This window comes from Sus scrofa, unplaced genomic scaffold (assembly GCF_000003025.6).
Source record: "Sus scrofa isolate TJ Tabasco breed Duroc unplaced genomic scaffold, Sscrofa11.1 Contig1914, whole genome shotgun sequence".
Classification (NCBI taxonomy): domain Eukaryota; kingdom Metazoa; phylum Chordata; class Mammalia; order Artiodactyla; family Suidae; genus Sus; species Sus scrofa.
Genome location: NW_018084979.1, coordinates 3211976 through 3229722, shown reverse-complemented (window position 1 = coordinate 3229722; position 17747 = coordinate 3211976). Strand labels below are relative to the sequence as shown.

Here is a 17747-nt window from a genome sequence, read left to right as displayed (position 1 = left end):
CAGAGGCTGGACGTGAGGGGTCTTCTGAGAGGCATTTCCACTCACGGGGCATGCAGGGTGGGTGGGCTCCCGGGGCAAAGTGAATGGGATTCGAACCCACTGCTCCTGGGCTCACGGACTGGAGGGACAGACAGACAGAGAGACAGGGGCGAGGGCCTGTCACACGGGCAGGATTCACTGTGGCCGTGGCCCTGTCCTGGTTCTGGAACCTCTGGTGCCCCCAGCAATCCCTGGTGAAAGTGGACCCCAGAAAACCCCCCAAATGTGGTGTGATCTTTTCCAGTGAACAGTGGATGGGTCTTTCTGGAAACTCTGGAGTGGATGATAAGGTTATCTGCCATCTTTCGCTCCCCAGGAGGAGCCACCCTCTGTCGGGGGACCCAGGGTGCAGCAGGGCTGCTAGCGCTGGCGGCCAGAGCCACAGGGTGGCTGGCTTCCCCACGGGGCTCTGTCTCCCAGGCTCAGGGGGTGGGTCTCCTGGGGCTCCCGGAGCCGATCCATCTCCCCTCCTGTCTCTGCCCCAAGCCCCTCCCAACGTCTCAGGTCTCCAGGCCCCTCCCTCCTCCCCCCAAATCAATCCCCAACTGGACCCTTTTCTCAGCCGAGGGCAGTTTCACCACTGGCCTCGCCAGTGTGCCCCCAAGCCCGTCTGGGACCGGCCTTTGCCAGCTGAGAGGGGAAGCTGGTGATCACGTGTGCCCGAGACCGCTCCTGACCCTGGTACCCAGCATCAGCAGGCACAGCAGAAGCAAGACCACATGCCCCAGCCACTCCGCAGCAGACGTGGCTACAGGACGGCATCCCTGAGGACACAGGGCCAGGAGTGTTGGGAGGGGTTCTGGGATGTCTCCTCAAATGGGAGGGCCCCGCCGCCCTCAACTTTCTTCCTTCCTGACACCTGGAATGCAGATATGAAGGCTGGAGACCAAGCAGCCGTTTCTGACCAAGAGACAAGGCACCTGGATTCCCAAGGCCCCAGAAGCTGCCAGTCCCGAGGGAGAGGAAGCCCAGGCGTTCAGCTTGGTTGTCTCGGGTTTCTGAGGTGATGGGCAGCCTGTGCTGGGTTGACCCAGGTCACACTATAACTTTGCTGAAACCGTGACCCATGACTCACACTCAGAGAGCGCCCCGGTCAGAGGAACATGGGCGGGTAACAGTTTTCAGAATCCCCAAGCTCTTGGGGTGACAGCGTCTCAAAAGCCCCTTTCCATTCCCGGCCTCTTCTCTCACGGGGAAGCTCCCTGAAAGTCCCTCCAGTGGCTGGGGCCTGGGGACCTTCTGGCCTCTAGGAGTCCCGTGGAAAGGCCGGGAAGCCCCCGCCTCCCTGCCCAGCCCCCATGCAGTGATTCAGCCTCGTTAAGACTGAAAAGTGGGGGAGAGGCCAGGAGCCGGGAAAGCCCGGCAGGTTTACTGGAAGGAGGAAAAGCTGGTGTCAGGTGGCCCCTGAAGCGGCCGCGATGCCCACGAGGAAGCGGGGCTCCCTGCAGGCACGTGGCTTCTGGAGGGGAGAGAACTCTGCACCCTGATGACACGTGGAAAGAGACACAGACCACACTCGGTCCCCACAGCGTCAGGGCGGGTGACTCGGCACTTTGGGGACAATTTGCGTATCTGGCGGCTGTGGTTGTGACTGAAACGCGTGGAAGGTACGAAAACCCACGGGTCCCACATGCCTGTGTGCTGTGCACGCCAGCGCGACTCGCGGCAACCAAAGGGGAAGGCGACCCACGTGGCTGTGGAGGGGCGAGGATGAGCCGAGGTGGTCCCGCCGAACGGGGCGTGTGACCCGCCCAAAGGGAGGAGTGGGCTTCCGACACCTGCTCCAACCTGGGTGGGGCTGGCGGACGTGCGGCTGCGGGAAGGGGCCCGGTTGCAAGGGGCGATCCTGAGTGGTTCTCCTCGGAGGCCCCCGCAGCCAGGGCCCTGGCCAGAGGCGGGAGGGGCGGTGGGGGCACCGGGAGTCCGTGTCGGCGGGGAAGGAGGTTCGGTCTGGGGAGAAGAAAGCTCTGGCGAAGGTGGTTGTGCTGGTCACAGCGCGGAGAAGGAGCTTGCTGTCCCGAGCTCTTACCGACGAGTGGGGGTTCAGTGGTACGCTCTACGCTCTGTCCCTTTTACCGCAGTGGAGTCTCTGAGTCCTTCAGGGAGGGAGAGGGACCTTGGTGACCACTGCCCATGATGAGGTCGCGGTGAGGGATGGCTGTCCCCTCGGCCGGGCCCGCACAGGGGGACGCATCTGTAGCTGCAAAGTCACCGCTTAGCAGACCCAGGAAGGTGGCACTCCTGGGACCTGGAGTGGAGGTTCGGCTCCAGGACGGGTGGCCAGGGGGCGGGCGAACCCACCTTGGCTCCCGCGATCTGCACTGTCAGGGGCGGCCACGGCCATCACCCCGGGGGGCAGGCGTGCTGTGACACGAGGTCCCCGCGCCCGACATCTGGCCCGAACCTGCCAGGGCTTGAGAACACCTCCCTGCTCTGGGAACCTGGGTGACAGAGGACAGGTAAAGGACCCCAGAAGGACCCGTCCAGCAGGTCTGCAGCGCGCGCCCTGACCTTCCTTCCTACTCGGGGAGTGGGAGGTGCAGTGGGGGGGTGGCGGCAGGACGTGGGCATCCCGGTTAAAGGGGCGGGGGCGCCGCTTCTGCCTGAGGAGACCCAGAGTCGTGTCGTCCCAGCAAGTGCTCGGTCCTGGCTCCTGGCTCGCGCCGGCTTGAAGCGCCTGCTGTAAACCCTCCGGGGACAATGGGCCGGTGGCCAAGGGGCCTGCAAGTTGCACCTGATTTGGGAGGTGAGGGCGGCAGTGTTTGGGGGCGCCCTGCTCACAGCCACAGACGGGCTGTTGAAGCCCACGGCGGGGGTCTTCAGGGCTGGTGAATCAGGGGAGGGGCGTGCGACATTCCCCTCCTTTGCCTGCAGAACCTTTAGGGGCCCGTGAGGAGCGTCAGCCCGCTGCCCACCTCGCCCACCTCCTACGGGCGAAGACACGGCCCGTTTAAAAGGCGCAGTGTCCCCGGAGCCCGAGATCACGACGGCGACAAGGCAGACAAAGGGGGACCAATGGGAAACCCTTCCGGGCTTCACAGGCACCGGCCCCGTGGGAGGGGGGCGCACAGAAGCGAATGGCCTCGTCTTGATGGGCCCCCGGGGGCTTTGTCAAAAGGGGGCTACAGGGTCCCCCTCCCTCCTGCCTGGAAGGCACTCAGCCTTCAGGAAAAGCACCCAGAGCCCTGACCCCCGAAACCTTCGTCCCCACACCTGCTTTGTCTGTCAGGGATTATGCACGGCACCCCCAGCTCACACCCCTCAGCCCCCCCAGGGGCCCAGCCTTTCCTCCCAGACCCCCTTGTAGGACCCAAGAGGAGGATTCAAGAGTTCCTGCTGTGGCTCAGTGGGTTAAGAACTGGACTAGTATCCATGAGGATGTGGGTTCAATCCCTGGCCTCACTCAGTGGGTTGAGGACCTGGTATAGCTGTGGCTGTGGTGTAGGCCAGCAGCTGCAGCTCCCATTTGACCCCTAGCCTGGAAACTTCCATGTGCTGCAGGTGTGGCCTTAAAAAAAAAAGGATTCAGTTGACCTAACCCATCCCTGACCCAGCAGCCACGGCACAGACGCAACAATGGCCCGAGCTTCCCGCCTGAACCCATCAACTGGGGGTGGGGGAGCTCTGGAATATGCAGACCCCTAAGCAGGGGTGCAGAAGGGAGCAGGTCCCAGGGAAGAGCCGTCCCTCGTCCTCCCTGGGAGTGCCTGCCTGCCGGCTGCTGTGAGTTCTACCCCTGCTGAGACCCCACCTGCCTGCCCAGAACCTCAGCTCCACCTGCCACTGCTCGCTTGGGAAGGGCCACTCTGGGCCTGAGCCCTTGGCAGGCAGTGATGCCCTCACAGTGGCCTGGGGTGGACGCCACGGCCCCTGGGCAGGTGTTTTGGGAAGGCTGAGGTGAAGCCTGTGCTCAGACCCCTGCAGCTGGACCTGCGTCCTGAGTGCAAAGTGCAGAGGGGGCGGCCGCCCTCCCCGGGCCTGGACACGCCGGGCACCTCAGCCTCGATCCCAACCCACCCACCATCCCTGCTGCCATGCTGGGCACCAAAGGCTCGCAAATGTGGGTGGGCCCTGCCAGGCCCTGGGCTGAAGAGGAGCCCCAGGCTTAAATGTGTGTCCTGGGGTGGTGGATGCAGGCGCCCCTGTCTCACTCCAAAAGCCAGAATGAGCCGAGGGGTCAGACCGGGAGGGTCACCTGCAGCCCCCGAGCATCTTCTGAGGATACTGGCCTGTGCCTTAGCCTGGGGTCTTGCCGGCCACAGAGAGATCCCCAGCCGCCCCAGCCAGGTGGGACACGGTGTCCTGGGGGATCTCACGCGGCCCCTTGCAGAGAAACCCACCTGCCAAAGCCACCTGGCCCAGCTAGGGTCGGCTCTGGGGGCTCAGAGGCAGCGCCACGGACGGTGTGCTGGGCCTTCCTGCAGGAAGACCACGCCCCGGACAGGAAAAGCCTGGGTCCTAGGGCCCCAGGGGGCAGTGCCGGGCTGCAGCTGAGCCCTGTGCCCTGTGGGTTTCCTGGAGAGGGCACGGCCTCTCAGAGGTGGCCGGCCCAGTGCCCGCCAGCCCACACGGGGCCATGCCAGGCCGAAGCCCAAGGAGCTGGAGTCCATCTCCCGAGGGTTCCTGCCGCGGGATGTCCAGCCGCGTGGCTGGAGCTGGTCCCAGGCTGATGCAGGAAGACCCCGGGCGGTGGCGGGGCTGCACGTTGTCAGAGCCACGAGGAGACGTGGGAAGGGCCTGTTTCTGCCCCAGGAAGGTGATGGGGCCACAGTCTCACCACGGCGAGGAGACGCCCCAGCCGGCTTGGCCAACCCTGGTCTCGCTCTGCCTGCGGTTAGGGGACTTCTGCAGCACACACTTGACTCCTGCTACTTCCTGAAAGCTCTCAGCTGCACCGCAGAGCCAGAGTGGGGACAGGCCGCCAGCGGGGACCCAGGCCCTGGGGCCGTCGGCGTGGGGGTCTGAAGCCAGATTTGTCGGCAAAAAGGTAGGGGCCTGGCCGAGGATCTTAACCTGCTCTCCTTCATCAAGAGACCCCAGGGCACCAGGGCCACGATGCGGCGGGAGGGCGGGTGGCAGGGGGCAGGGACCGTCCTTCAGACCCTCTGGCCACCCTGAGGTTTCCCCCTGCAGAGACCCCACCCAGCTGCAGGTATAGGCGGGGAGACAGGCGCTGGGCGGGCTCCTCCCGGGAGCCCTCCTGGGCCTGTGCGTCCCAGTGCCCTCTGCTCGTGGCTGATTCTCTGGGGGCTGGCGCGGCCCCAGGGGCTGACCGGGCCCGGGCACGTGGGCATCAGGATGGACAGCCGGACGATGGTCTCCGCTGCTTGGGCGGCAGCCTGGGCACAGGGTACAGGCCTCTGGGGGAGGCGTCCGGCCGGGCACAAAGGCTGGCCAGTGAGGACAGGGCTCTTCCTGATGTCTCTGCGCCTGGAGGGTGACAAGAAGAGGCTTCAGGGGGTCCCCCAGGTGGAGGGGGAGGACAGAGACGCCTCCCGCAAAGGGGGGATGAGGTGGGGGTTCGACCTCTTGAGCAACCAAAGAAACGCAGGTGCGTTTTCAAAGGTGCGTCACAGAGTCTCTGCTTACATGGGAGCGCAGTTCCCGTCGTGGCTCTGTGGTAAGGAACCCAACTGGCATCCATGAGGAGGCAGGTTCCATCCCTGGCCTCACTCCGTGGGTTAAGGATCTGGCGTTGCCGTGAGCTGTGGTGTAGGTGGCAGACGTGGCCCGGATCTGGCGTGGCTGTGGCTGTGGTGGAGGCCGGTGGCTGCAGCCCCCATTGGACCCCTAGCCTGGGAACCTCCATGTGCCGCGGGTGCAGCCCTAAAAAGACAGAAAAAGGCGGGGAGGAAGTCTGGTCCCCCCAACCCCCGTTCTCCTGGTGCTGGTGAAGCAGAGGCCCGCTTCAGCTGCCTGAGAATAGCTCAGGTGCTGCCGGAGCCAGTACCTCCGCTGGCGTCTCCCCGGACTTTTGGTGACACACAGGACAGAAATGACGTCGAAGGTCTGGGTGTGAGGAGGCCACTGAGAGCTCCAGGGGCGCGAGACCGTTACGCCCCCGCGGTTACAGCAAACACGCAGGGGTCAGGGCCCATTGGCCGCTGGCGGGGCCGCGAGGAGCGGGGGCGGGGGAGAACCCGCGGCTTCGAGTGCAACCGAGGGGCCCGAGCCAGCGGCGTCGCTGCTTCTGCGCCTGTCTGGAAAGGTCCCCAGCAAAGGGTTAGAGCGGATTTCCAGGACGGGGCGCGCACGGCGAGGCCAGGGCATGGAGCCGGGCACCGTGCGGAGGCCAGGCCACCGGGCGGGCCCTCCCAAGGCAGGGCTTCTCTCATCCGGAAAATGGGCCTCTTCTACGACGGTAAATTGAACGTGTCCCCAGAAACAAGCATGATTCGTACCAGGGATGGAAGTGATTTCCGTGGGCCAAACGGAGCTCCGCAGCCGGAAGCCAGCTTCCCGGGTCGCTCTGAGAAACTGCTCCAGAGAAGCAGGGTTTGGGGCAGGTTCGTGTCTGCTCAGAGCAAAGAGCCAAAAGCAGGGCAGGGACCCGCTCCGCGGAGGTTTCCCAAGAACCAGAGCCGAGTCCGCGCGGCCTTGGCGCCGGGAGGGAGCCTCCCCTTGGAAGGGGCCCCAGCGCGGAGGCCCAGGGAGCGAGCGTTCAGCCTTCACTGAGCACACGGACGGGCTCCGCGTCTGGTCAGGGCGCCCTTGGACAGTGTGTGTGTGTGACAGGCCACAAACAGGCTGTTTCAGTGAATAGAACACTCACTTAACTCGGTACGAGCCGGGATGGCTCCCCTCATTTGAACGTCTCTTCCATAAAAGTAAAGAGCACAGTGGCAGTTGGTGAGCGTGTGTGTTGGGGGGGCATGAAACAGGGGGGCTGCCGGGGGCGGCAGGAGGGGCAGCTGAGGGGACAGGGCAAGGCCAAGGCCCAGTGTGTGGGGGCTGGGATGGGGCAGGGGCTCTGTGGGCCCTTTGGGCATGTGGAGGCCCCAGGGCAGTGCCAGGATCAGCCGGGGGTTGGGGGGGGGGGTTGGCTGTCAAGGGGCTTCCGCTGTCCTGGGCTGCCCGCCCACAACCTGTGGCTGTGGCAGGCCCCCCGACCCCCAGGCTGGCGTTGTGGCCTGGTGGGCTTGTCCTTCCCAAAGCCTCTGCCAGGCCTGCTACTGCACCTGCCTCAAAGCCCAGACGGCCCCTAAGGGGCCGGGACATGGGGAGGCGGGAAGGAGCGGGTCGCTGTGCGTGGCCGGGAAGGCGACTGCTGTGGAGAACACAGGGGGCCCTGACACCCAACCCTGAGAGGACAAGACAGGATCTAGGCCCACCTGCCCTAGCTGGCAAGAGCGCAGCCACTGGCTGGGATGGGCCCCGGGCACCCGGACTGGTGGAGGGGGAGCAGAGGGGACACGGCGCCAGCTCCACTCCCAGGGCACAGCCAGCCATATCGAGAACAATGCAGGACCCAAGGGAGTGGGCAGACCAGCCCTGCTCCCCCCTCCCCCGGGCTGCTCGGTTCGGGAGCTTGGTTGCGGGGGAGCAGGAGGCGGCCGTGGGATCCAGGAAGGTCCGGGGACGAGGCCGAAGCCATGTGTCTGATGGGCAGGAAGCAGCCAGGGACGAAGTCAAGGACAGGATGAGCCCAGAGGAGCAAAAGGCTGAGAGGCCGGAGCAGGTTCCCAGGCCAGGCGACCAGCGTGGGGCAGGACGGCACCCTGGGTGGGGACTCTCCCGCCGCCCAGCTGCTCTGGCCTCATGCCAGCCCTGCCTGTTCCTTCAGCGCGGCCATCCCTCCCACTTCCGTCCGTCGAGGCAGGTGGTTGGACGTGGCCCTCAGCGCTTTGCCCTGCATGGGCTGCACGGAGGGCGGGAGGTGGGCGCCGGGGCTCCCCACCCTGGCCAGCATGCCCTCCAGACAGGCCTCCGGGCCCTTGCAGGTCTCACCCCAGGGGGATGAACAGTGTTGGTTGAGACACTTCCTCTGACTTTTGCAGAAGTGACTTCTAGAGATAGCGGCCCCTCTCTGCTCCTGGCTGGGCATTCCCAGGGACAGGTCACTCTCCCACAATCCAGGACTTCTGTCCTGAAGGAGCCAGCCTGGGTGCGGTTGGTGGCGCCCCTCCCAGGCTCCCAGGGCTCCCGGGGGGGGGCACCCCTCACCCCCTCAGCCAGAGAGGACCCCCTTCCTTGGGCTCACCCCTCCTTCACCGGCTGAGCTGACCTGGCTGCAGACCCAGGTGCTATGCTGGCCCCACTGGGTGACAGCCCCCAGGGCCTTGGACCCTCCTCTCAGGGCAGAGGGCTCAGGACTCCGCGGTGAGCCCCAGGGAGAAGGTGCGTTAGTTTCGAGAGGTTACCCTGTAGGGTATTCTTCTTGCCCCCGCATCTCACCTGTGCTTGAATTTTCGAGGTCTTACTTACAAATGCTTTGCAGTTCAGGTAAACACCTTGGCTTCCTGTTCTCTCCAGCTGGTACAAGTGCCCAGCAAACGAGGGCGGGGGTGGGGGTGGGGTGGGGTCTCCGCCGGACAAGTGGGGAGTGGGGGCGGGGCTTGGAGCTCTGGGGGCAACACCCCTGGCCCCGCTGCCTTCACCTCCCCCAGACCCACTCTGATGAGACGGAGCTCATGTCAAACAGGTCCTCTGGTTTGGGAAGGAGCAGCGAGACGGGCGCCCGGTTCTGCTCCTACCTGCCCGCCCCCGTCACTGAGGCCACCGTGGGCACTCTCCTGGGCTCGTGGTCCCTTACACAGAGACATGTTTGTGCCCTTTGAATCTCAAGTAACTTCCACCAGGAAAAATTCCCAGAAAGGATTTTACCCCTCTGAAAGGTTAAACACTGAGGGGTCCCTGGTGCTCAGCGGGTTGTCACCGCTATGGCACGGGTTCGATCCCTGGCCTAGGAACTTTTGCATGTCGTGGGTGTAGCCAAATAAAAGGTGAAACACACTGAAGATTTTTGGAGACTTGGTGCAGAACTGTGCCAACATTTGTGCCCGTTTGTGCTCTGGTGGTTCTCCTGCCAACCCTAAGAATTAAATTTCTTTAATTTGCCAACCTGATAGGCAAGCAAAAGAAGACTGTTTGGATGTTTCTGTTTTTGTTTCTTTGAGTATGTAAGTGGCACGGAGTGTTTTTCCAATTTTTTAGGAGCCGTTTTTCTTTCTTCTGTGAATGGTCGGCTCACTGGCTTTAACCCTTCTTGTTGCTGTTGATTGTGGTTCTATTCGTATACAGCCTTCTTAGGGCAGCGGCATATGGAGGGTCCCGGGCTAGGGGTGGAATCGGAGCTGTCGCCGCCAGCCTACACCACAGCCACAGCAACACCAGATTCAAGCCGCGTCCGCCCCCCACACCACAGCTCACGGCAACGGGGGATCCTTAACCCACGGAGTGGGGCCGGGGATTGAAGCCGCGTCCTCATGGATGCCAGTCGGGTTTCTTAACGGCTGAGCCACGATGGCACCTCCTGTGCTTTCTGTATTAAGGCTCCATCGTTGATTCCCACGGGATAAATGCGAGATGTGACACATCACAAATGCTCACTGCCCGTTGGTCAAATGACTTCATGTGTGATTTAGTCTGATTTCCTAAAGCAATTCCAACCCCCTCTTTCTCCAGGACACTCTCCGCTCTGGGAGGAACGTCCGGAGGATGGATGCATGAGGCGCCCCGCAGCCCTGCGCCAGCCCGAGCCGCAGGCATGCCAGGTGACGGCCCGCCCCGGCCTCCTTCCGCCCTGGACCTTTAGGAGGGACCCTTTCCTACAATGTCCTTTGTCTCCTAACAGGGGTAGTTAGGTCCGAATTTGGCCCGCAAAAGTAGGTCCATCGAAATAAAAACGCACTCGGAAACAATCATAATCCAGCCAAGGCTCTCTGTCGAGACGGGAGGGCCCGTCTCTTCGGCTCTTGAAGGGCTAGGGAAGCTGGCACACCCGAGGGCCTCGGGTCCCGCCCACTTCTTGGCAGGGGCCCAGGGCAGGGCCTCCTCCCCCGTCCGTGGGGCCCGGGGACAGCCAGCGCCCTCCGGGTGCCCCGAGGGGGAGGGGCAGGCTCTCCCCATCGGCTCGTCTCAGGGCCGCGCGGCTCTCGCTGGACCTGGGGACCCGCCTGCACCCCTGCTTGCATGCAGAATGGAAGCGCAGGTCCAGGGTGCTCAGGCAGTGGGTGGGGACCCAGAGAGCGACCACCTTCCACGCGTCCGGACGGCCGCTGTCAGAGCCAGATGCTGCGGGCTGGTGTGGAAGCAGAGAAACAGGAACCCTGCCCCCCGTCGGTGGGAACGTCCAGCCGCCGCTGCCATCCTGGAAACAGCGGGGGTTCCTCAAAATCATGAAAAAGAGAATCATCTTTTGACTCAGCAACCCCGCCTCTGCGTGTGCACACGACCAAGAAGCGAACCTGGCCCTGGAAGACTTGTCTGCACAGCCTCGTCCACAGCAGCCTCCCCACGACGGCCAAGACGCGGGAGCCGCCGAAGGCCCAGCAGCAGAAGGATGGAGATGCCTGATGCGGCTCACTCGCTCCTCAGCCCGGGAAAGGGAGGACCCCTGACACAGGACGCAGTGAGGATGGACCTGGCCGGCGTCTGTTGAGGGAAATAGGCCAGTCACGAAAGGATGCATTTTTTTCCCCAACGGCCACACTTGTAGCATCTGCACGTTCCCAGGTCAGGGACGGAATCCAAGCCACAGCTGCCACCTATGACGCAGCTGGGGCCATGCTGGGTCCTTTATCCTGGGCCAGGGATCGAACCCACACCTCCACGGCGACTGGAGCTGCTGCAGTTGGATTCTTAGCCCACTGTGTTCATGAGGGAACTGGCTCTTTACGGCCCCTGACAGGAAGTGCTGGAGGAGACAGTGGGGCACGAGCACCTCACGGGGACAGTTTCAGTTTTGCAAGATGGGAAAAGCTCTAGAGATAGATGAGGAGACGGGTGCCAAACAGTGTGAACATGCTTCATGCCACAGAACCGCACGTGGGTAAGAGGGCAGCCTTCATGGTGTGTGCAGTTTACCACCACGTTAAAAACTGGGGGAGCAAGGCAGCCACCCAGTGGGCGCCAGGCCTGCGCGGTGTGCGTGGTTCTGTGGCTCTGGGGCCCTGCGGTCTGACTCCTGCACGACGCGCCATCAGCTGAGGAGCCGTCAGGTCCCTCCTCCCGCTACCACCATCCTGCCCCTTATTTCTGAGTGCGTCCCCTGCTGGAGACAAGGCCATCAACCATGCATGGGCACCAGGGCAGGGTCCCTCAGGAGGGTGTGCGTGGCCTGCAGGAGCCTGGACCTCCGGCCCGGACGCCACGGCGATGTCCACACTGTGAAGTGAGAAGTTTCCTTGCCTGCTGGCCGTCCATGAGGGCCTGGCTCTGAGCAACACAAGAGCCTTCTGGGCCTGGGGTCTCCAGGCTGCAGGAGCAAGAGCCACGTTCTGCACTGTCACCAAGGCCACCCCAGCCTGTCCAACCTGCTGCCACTCCCCTGGCCAGATTGCTGACCTGTCCCTGCCAGAGGCCACTGATGGGCCCCCTGCTGACCTCGAGGGCCTCCGTCTACACCCGCCGTCAGAGAAGAAGGGCCCGCGAGCACAGCCCTCGGGAGAGGGGCCTGAATGCCACAGAATTTCGGGAGGGGCCGAGGCCGAGGCCAAGGCCGGGGCACAGACTCTGGGAAGTACATGGCGTCCCGCATGGCCGCCGAGACGTTGCTGTCACGTGTCAGGTCCCAGAGGCGGGGGGGGGTGGGGGTGGGCAGAGTCCTGGGCAGCTCTGGTTGCAGGTCAGGCAGTCAGGGCTGGGGTCACTGCTGTGATGGGGACCCAGGAGAAGCGGGCTGGGGGTGGGGGTTTGGGGGACAAGCTGAGATCGTGTGGGGTCACTCAACCCAGACAGCGCCCATCCTGGAGCGTCCCAGGACCCTTGGGGGCTCATCTCTACCGCAGGGCGCTTTGTCCTGTGACGCAGCATCTGTACAGCGTGTCCCCCCAGAAAGCCCCCAGGTGAAGAGCCGCCTGGGCCTGGAGCCCCCCCTCCTCGCCCCCCAGGTGAGCTGGGGGGATGCGTCGTCCCAGGGCACTGGAAGGCAGCAGGTCACGGCTCTCTCCTGGGTGCTCTGTGACACGCAGACACGGGGCTCGGGGGAGCCCCTGCAGCCAGGGGGGCGGGATGCGGGGCAGGGACCCTGCCATCTGGGGAGCAGCCCCGGGGCTTCCACTTGCCGGGCTGAGGTCAGCCGCTGGCCAGGCCCCGCCATGACCCTGCCAGCCCAGGTGAGGCACCCCAGGTGCCTACGAGCTCGGAGAGCTGGGGGGATGGTGAGCACGCAGCGGGCGGGTCGGGGGTGCCCAGGCCCCTGGAAGTCTGGAGCCCGAATGTCCTCTGGGCCGGGGCTTCGTGTGACGTCTCCCCACGTGGCTGGATGTCAGTGACAGGCTACAGGTGACATTGCTGGGCCTGGGACGTCCAGGCTTGTGTTATGTTTATGGACTGAAGCGTTGCTTCCAGTGACAGCAGGTGAGCGCTGGGCTCCTGCGTGGATCCAGACACCTGTACCCGGGACCCCACCCATGGTGAGGTGGGGACGAATCCGGCCGGGAGCAGATCTGAGGACTCCCGCCCTCTGGCCGCCTGGGCGTGGTCCCTGATAAGACCGCCTCCAGACACGAGAGAGCCGGCTGGGGCAGGGTCTGCGGCACAGCAGTGGGGAGGGTCCCCCCAAGGCCTGCAGGTGGGGGAGGGTCACAGGCAATGTGACATCTGTGCGTCAGGTGCATGTAAGGAAATCCGAGGTGGAGTTGAAGACACGAGAAGAGAACCGGAGACTCAGAGAAAAGGAGCCAGTGGAGGCTTAAGAAACGAGAGCCGTAATCTGTGACTATTAAAACGCCGTGAACGAGTTACAGACGCACCGATTAGACACAGACGGGAGAGGACTCACAAGCTGAAGTCAGACACCATTCGGTCGCCTGCCCAGCGCCCCAGGAGGCAAACAGGGGGCCTCCAGGTGGGCGGGTGGAAGGAGCCTTAGCTTCAGGGGCCCAAGGGCACCAAGACGAGATGGCAGGTGGCACCCGGACGGTTTAGACACTGGAAGGCGGCTTCCTTGGGGCCGGGGTGAGATGGGATCCAGGAAACCGTCCCGGAGTCGGGGAAGAGTGCGTGGCGGGTGAGCCTGAGCTGGGGCCGGTTCTGTTCACAGGTCTTGCCAGGCAGAAATGCAGCAGGGCAAGGAAGGGAGTGGGCAGGAGGCTGGCCCACGCCAGGCAGCGGCGAGCAGGGACGATGGCACAGGTGACAATGACAGCAGCAGAATAATAACTGTAACATCTGACATCTGGGTGGAACAAAGAACCGCACAACTAAATAACGGGGCCAGAATCCCACGGGAGCCAAAGGTGCAGCCATGGGGCTGCCAGCGTCCCTGTGCGGGGGGCGAAGCTTTGGATGAGCTTCACCCACTACTCAACACGCCCGCTCAAACAGCCAGGACTGGCACTCCCGTCGTGGATTGGCGGTTAACAAACCCGACTGGTAGCCAGGAGGACTCGGGTTCAGTCCTGGCCTCATTCAGTGGGTTAAGGATCTGGCGTTGCCAGAAGCTGGGGTGTAGGTCACAGATGCGGCTCAGATCCTGCGTGGCTGTGGCTGTGGTGGAGGCTGGCAGCTGCAGCTCCGATTGAACCCCTAGCCGGGGAACCTCCATATGCCGTGGGTGTGGCCCTAAAAAGCCAACATAGAAATACATAAAGTTAAAATAAAAATTTTAAAAGCTGACCAAATAAACTCAACCAGTCCGCAAGCTGTATAACGGACCACAGGCCAGGTGGCTTAAACCTCAGACAGTCGTTCTCTGCCATCCTGGAGGCTGGGGGCCTGCGGTCCGGGGTGGACGGGGCTGTGGCTTCTGCTGAGGCCTCCGCTCGACGTACAGATGTCTGCCCCCCGTCCTCACCGCATCTCCCTCCACGCGCGTCCCCGGGTCAGATGTGCCCTCTCGATGAGGACACAGCCACGCTGGGTCGGGCTCTGACTTTACACCTCAGTGAGGCCCCGTCTTCAAATTCATCCTGGGTCTCGGGGCTGAGGCCCCCATATCTTTGGGGGGAAAACAGTCCCACCCAGAGCAGAAGGCAAATGGAGAATCAACGCTCCTCAAGCACCAACGACCGTCTGGAAAGTGACCCTGGGTTGCTGGCACACGGAACCCCAGTCTGCAACTCTGACGCCGCCGGGTTGGAGATCGGACCTCAGGGTCACTTTAAGAGGCCCACCTCGCGGAGGTCCTGTTGTGGCACGTGGGTTAAGAACCTGACACTGTCTCCCTGAGGATGCAGGTTCAATCCCTGGCCTGACTCAGTGGATTAAGGATCTGGCGTGGCTGCCAGCTGCAGCGCAGGTGGCAGATGTGGCTCAGATCGGCTGCTTCTGTGGCTGTGGCTGTGGTGTAGGCTGGCAGCTGTAGCTCTGATGCGACCCCTAACCTGGGAACTTCCATATGGCACAGGGGCAGCCCCCCCAAAGAAAGATAGACCGAAAGGTACCCCCCGGGGCAGCGCCACCCTTGGCGTGTCCAGTCTGGGGCCGCGTGAGCCTTCCTGCCTTCCTTGGCGTGGCCGCCTCTGGGTGGCTCGCAGGGGCGCCGGGCCTCACGCTTGTCTCTGTCCCGCAGGAAACGCCACGCCCGCAGGCGGCCCTGGCCTGGCGGCGCTGAACTGCAGCATGCCCTTCGAGGAGAGCAGGCTGTTCCTGGTGGCGGTGTACAGCGCCGTGTGTGTGCTGGGCCTGCCAGCCAACTGCCTGACCGCCTGGCTGACGCTGCTGCAGGTGCTGCAGGGGAACGTGCTGGCCGTGTACCTCTTCTGCCTGGCGCTCTGCGAGCTGCTCTACGTGGGCACGCTGCCGCTCTGGGTCGTCTACGTCCAGAACCAGCACCGGTGGACGCTGGGCCCGTGGGCCTGCAGGGTCACCGCCTACATCTTCTTCTGCAACCTCTACGTCAGCATCCTCTTCCTGTGCTGCATCTCCTGCGACCGCTTCGTGGCGGTGGTGTACGCGCTGGAGAGCCGCGGCCGCCGCCACCAGCGGACGGCCATCCTCGTCTCCGCGGCCGTCTTCGCTCTGGTCGGGCTGGTCCACTACCCGGTGTTCCAGATGGGGGAGGGGGACACGTGCTTCGAGACGCTGCCCATGGACCGCAAGGCGGCGGGCTTCTACTACGCGCGCTTCACCGTGGGCTTCGCCCTCCCCCTGGGCATCATCGCCTTCACCAACCAGCGCATCTTCAGGAGCAGCCAGCTGAGCGCCAGCCTGAGCGCCGCCCAGAAGGCCAAGGTGAAGCACCTGGCCATCGCGGTGGTGGCCATCTTCCTGGTGTGCTTCGCCCCCTACCACCTGGTGCTCCTGGTCAAGGCCGTGGCCTTCTCCTACCACCAGGGAGACCCGGGCTCCATGTGCGCCTTCGAGGCCAGCCTGTACACGGCCTCCATGGTGCTCCTGTGCCTGTCCACGGTGAACAGCATCGCCGACCCCTTCATCTACGTGCTGGCCGCCGAAGTTTCCCGCCAAGAGGTGTCCCGACTCCACAAGGAGTGGAAAAAGTGGTCCACGAAGACAGACGACATCAAGCTCACGAGCTCGAAAGACTCGGAGGAGGCGGCGTCGCCCGTGTCGCTCAGGAACGGCTGTGTGGGCCCTGGGCCCGTCTGGCCCTCGGGGCCACCGCCGGGCACCCTGGAGAGGCTGACGGAGGAGTCCTGCTGAGCCTGGCCCGCTGCAGAGTCCAGGCGCAGGTCCAGGCCCAGCGGCGCGGGGTGCCCGTCCACGGAGCCCTCGGGCCAGCATCCGCGGCGCGGTGTGGAGCCCCCTCTGGGTGACACGCCACCGGCTTCTCGTTCCTGGAGCCTCTGCCCCTTGGGGGAACCGGCCCCCCGATTTCCCCACTGGGTGCCGACGCCCCCCAAGAAGGGGGCAGCAGGCCAAGGCCAGAGGCGATTCTTCCGGGCTGCAGGGAGGCGCGGGGCGGGCAGGAGGACGTGTCCGGCCGGCTCCCTCGGCTGCGAGCAGACCGCGGGGCCGCTGGCACTGGCCCGTGCCTGCCGTGCGGGGTTCGTGCTCCTGCATGATCACTTCACTGTCCCTGCTTTTCTGCAGGCCTGGCTGGGATGACCGCAACCGGCCACGCTGGGGCCTTGGTGCTCCTGCTCCAGAACGCCCGTGCCAACCGGGCCTCTCCTGCAGTTCCTGGTCACGCGGGCAGCCCGGGACCAGCGCGGCAGGAGCCCAGCCCGAGGGGCCTCGGCTGGGGGGGCTCTGTGCCCAGCAGGGCTGCTGCAGACCCTCGGGGCAGCTGTGGGGGAGGGAGCTGCCCCGACCCATGTCCTCTAGTGGGTCCCGGGTGCCGTGTCAGGAACGCCCACCAGCCGGGACTGCGGCTGGGCACCCGGGAGGGGTGACGCACCGCCAATGGGCTCCGAGGGTGATGGCGATTCCGCCTCACCAAGGCTTCCTGGCTTCGGGAAGAAGTGAGCCGAGGGCCAGGCCAGGCCGCACGACTGCCTCAGGGTCCTGACCTGCACAGGACCGGGGACAGCTACCTCAGCGGACGGGCGGCGGGGCTGCCCGCTCCCCCTGCCTCGGGGGGCTCACGCACACGTAGCACAGAGTCCCGCACCCGGAGGCACGCCCCAGGTATCATTAAATTAAGTCCTCAGGAGTTCCCTGGTGGCCTAGCAGTTAAGGATTCGATGGCGTTGTCCCTGCTGTGGCTCATGTTTGCTCCCTGGCCTGGACCTTCTGCGGGCTGCAGGCACGGCCACGCGATCAGCGGATCAATAAACGCCTGTTTCCAGAAAGTGGCTGCTCTTCCCTGTGGGACTCTGATCCGACATGCGACTTAGAAAATACCTTTCGAAATGAAAGTGCTAGGAGTTCCTGTTGTGGCTCAGTGGGTTTAGGAGCCAGCGGCATCTCCATGAGGACGCAGGTTCGATCCCTGGCCTCGCTCAGTGGGTTGAGGATCCGCCGTTACTGTGAGCTGTGGTGTAGGTCGCAGACGCGGCTCGGATCCGGCATGGCCGTGGCTGTGGGGCAGGCCGGCAGCTACAGCTCCGATTCCACCCCTCGCCTGGGAACCTCCATGTGCAGCAGGTGCGGCCATAAAAAGAAACATAAATGATAGTAAATTAAGAAATAAAAGTGCTGGAGTTCAGTGGTTAACGAATCCGACTAGGAACCATGAGGTTGTGGGTTCGATCCCTGGCCTTGCTCAGGGGGTTGAGGATCCGGTGTTGCCGTGAGCTGTGGTGTAGGTCGCAGATGCGGCTCGGATCCCGCGTTGCTGTGGCTGTGGTGTAGGCTGGTGGCTACAGCTCCGATTTGACCGCTAGCCTGGGAACCTCCATATGCTGCGGGAGCGGCCCAAGAAATGGCAAAAAGACAAAAGAAAGAAAGAAAGAAAGAAAGAAAGAAAGAAAGAAAGAAAGAAAGAAAGAAAGAAAGAAAGAAAGAAAGAAAAGTGCTAAAACCCCGGTCAGCACCGACCTCCTCTTTAGGTGGATGGATGATGTGTCCTCTCACCTGTCCAGGCAAACATTCCCTCCGGGGCTCTCGCGGAGGGCCACGCCTGGGAGCGCCCTCAGGAAGGGCTGGCCGGGGTTCTGGAACAGCCCAGAATGTTCGGGGCCAGGGTCACAGGGCCTTCTGAT

General features: G+C 63.8%; 1 protein-coding gene across 2 annotated transcripts; it reads left to right on the top strand.

The window, feature by feature from the left end:
• Positions 1–4540: 4540 nt before the first annotated feature.
• On the top strand, positions 4541–16895 carry GPR132 (G protein-coupled receptor 132). 2 transcript variants are annotated; one of them, XM_021081565.1, is made up of 3 exons: positions 4541–5026; positions 9664–11767; positions 14714–16895. In XM_021081565.1, the coding sequence occupies exon 3, from the start codon at positions 14764–14766 to the stop codon at positions 15802–15804; it is 1041 nt and encodes a 346-aa protein (XP_020937224.1). In that variant the 5' UTR covers positions 4541–5026; positions 9664–11767; positions 14714–14763; the 3' UTR covers positions 15805–16895. The 2 variants fall into 2 exon arrangements, with proteins under 2 accessions (XP_020937224.1, XP_005656538.1); XM_005656481.3 differs by having other exon boundaries at positions 4544–5026; positions 9664–9752.
• Positions 16896–17747: the final 852 nt, after the last annotated feature.

What these genes read in the sequence shown, in the direction of transcription:
- GPR132 (XM_005656481.3), top strand. Translation starts at nt 9,701, where the DNA reads ATGCATGAGGCGCCCCGCAGCCCTGCGCCAGCCCGAGCCGCAGGCATG. An exon ending in CCGAGCCGCAGGCATGCCAG is followed by an intron (nt 9,753 to 14,713) that starts GTGACGGCCCGC and finishes TCTGTCCCGCAG; the next exon opens with GAAACGCCACGCCCGCAGGC.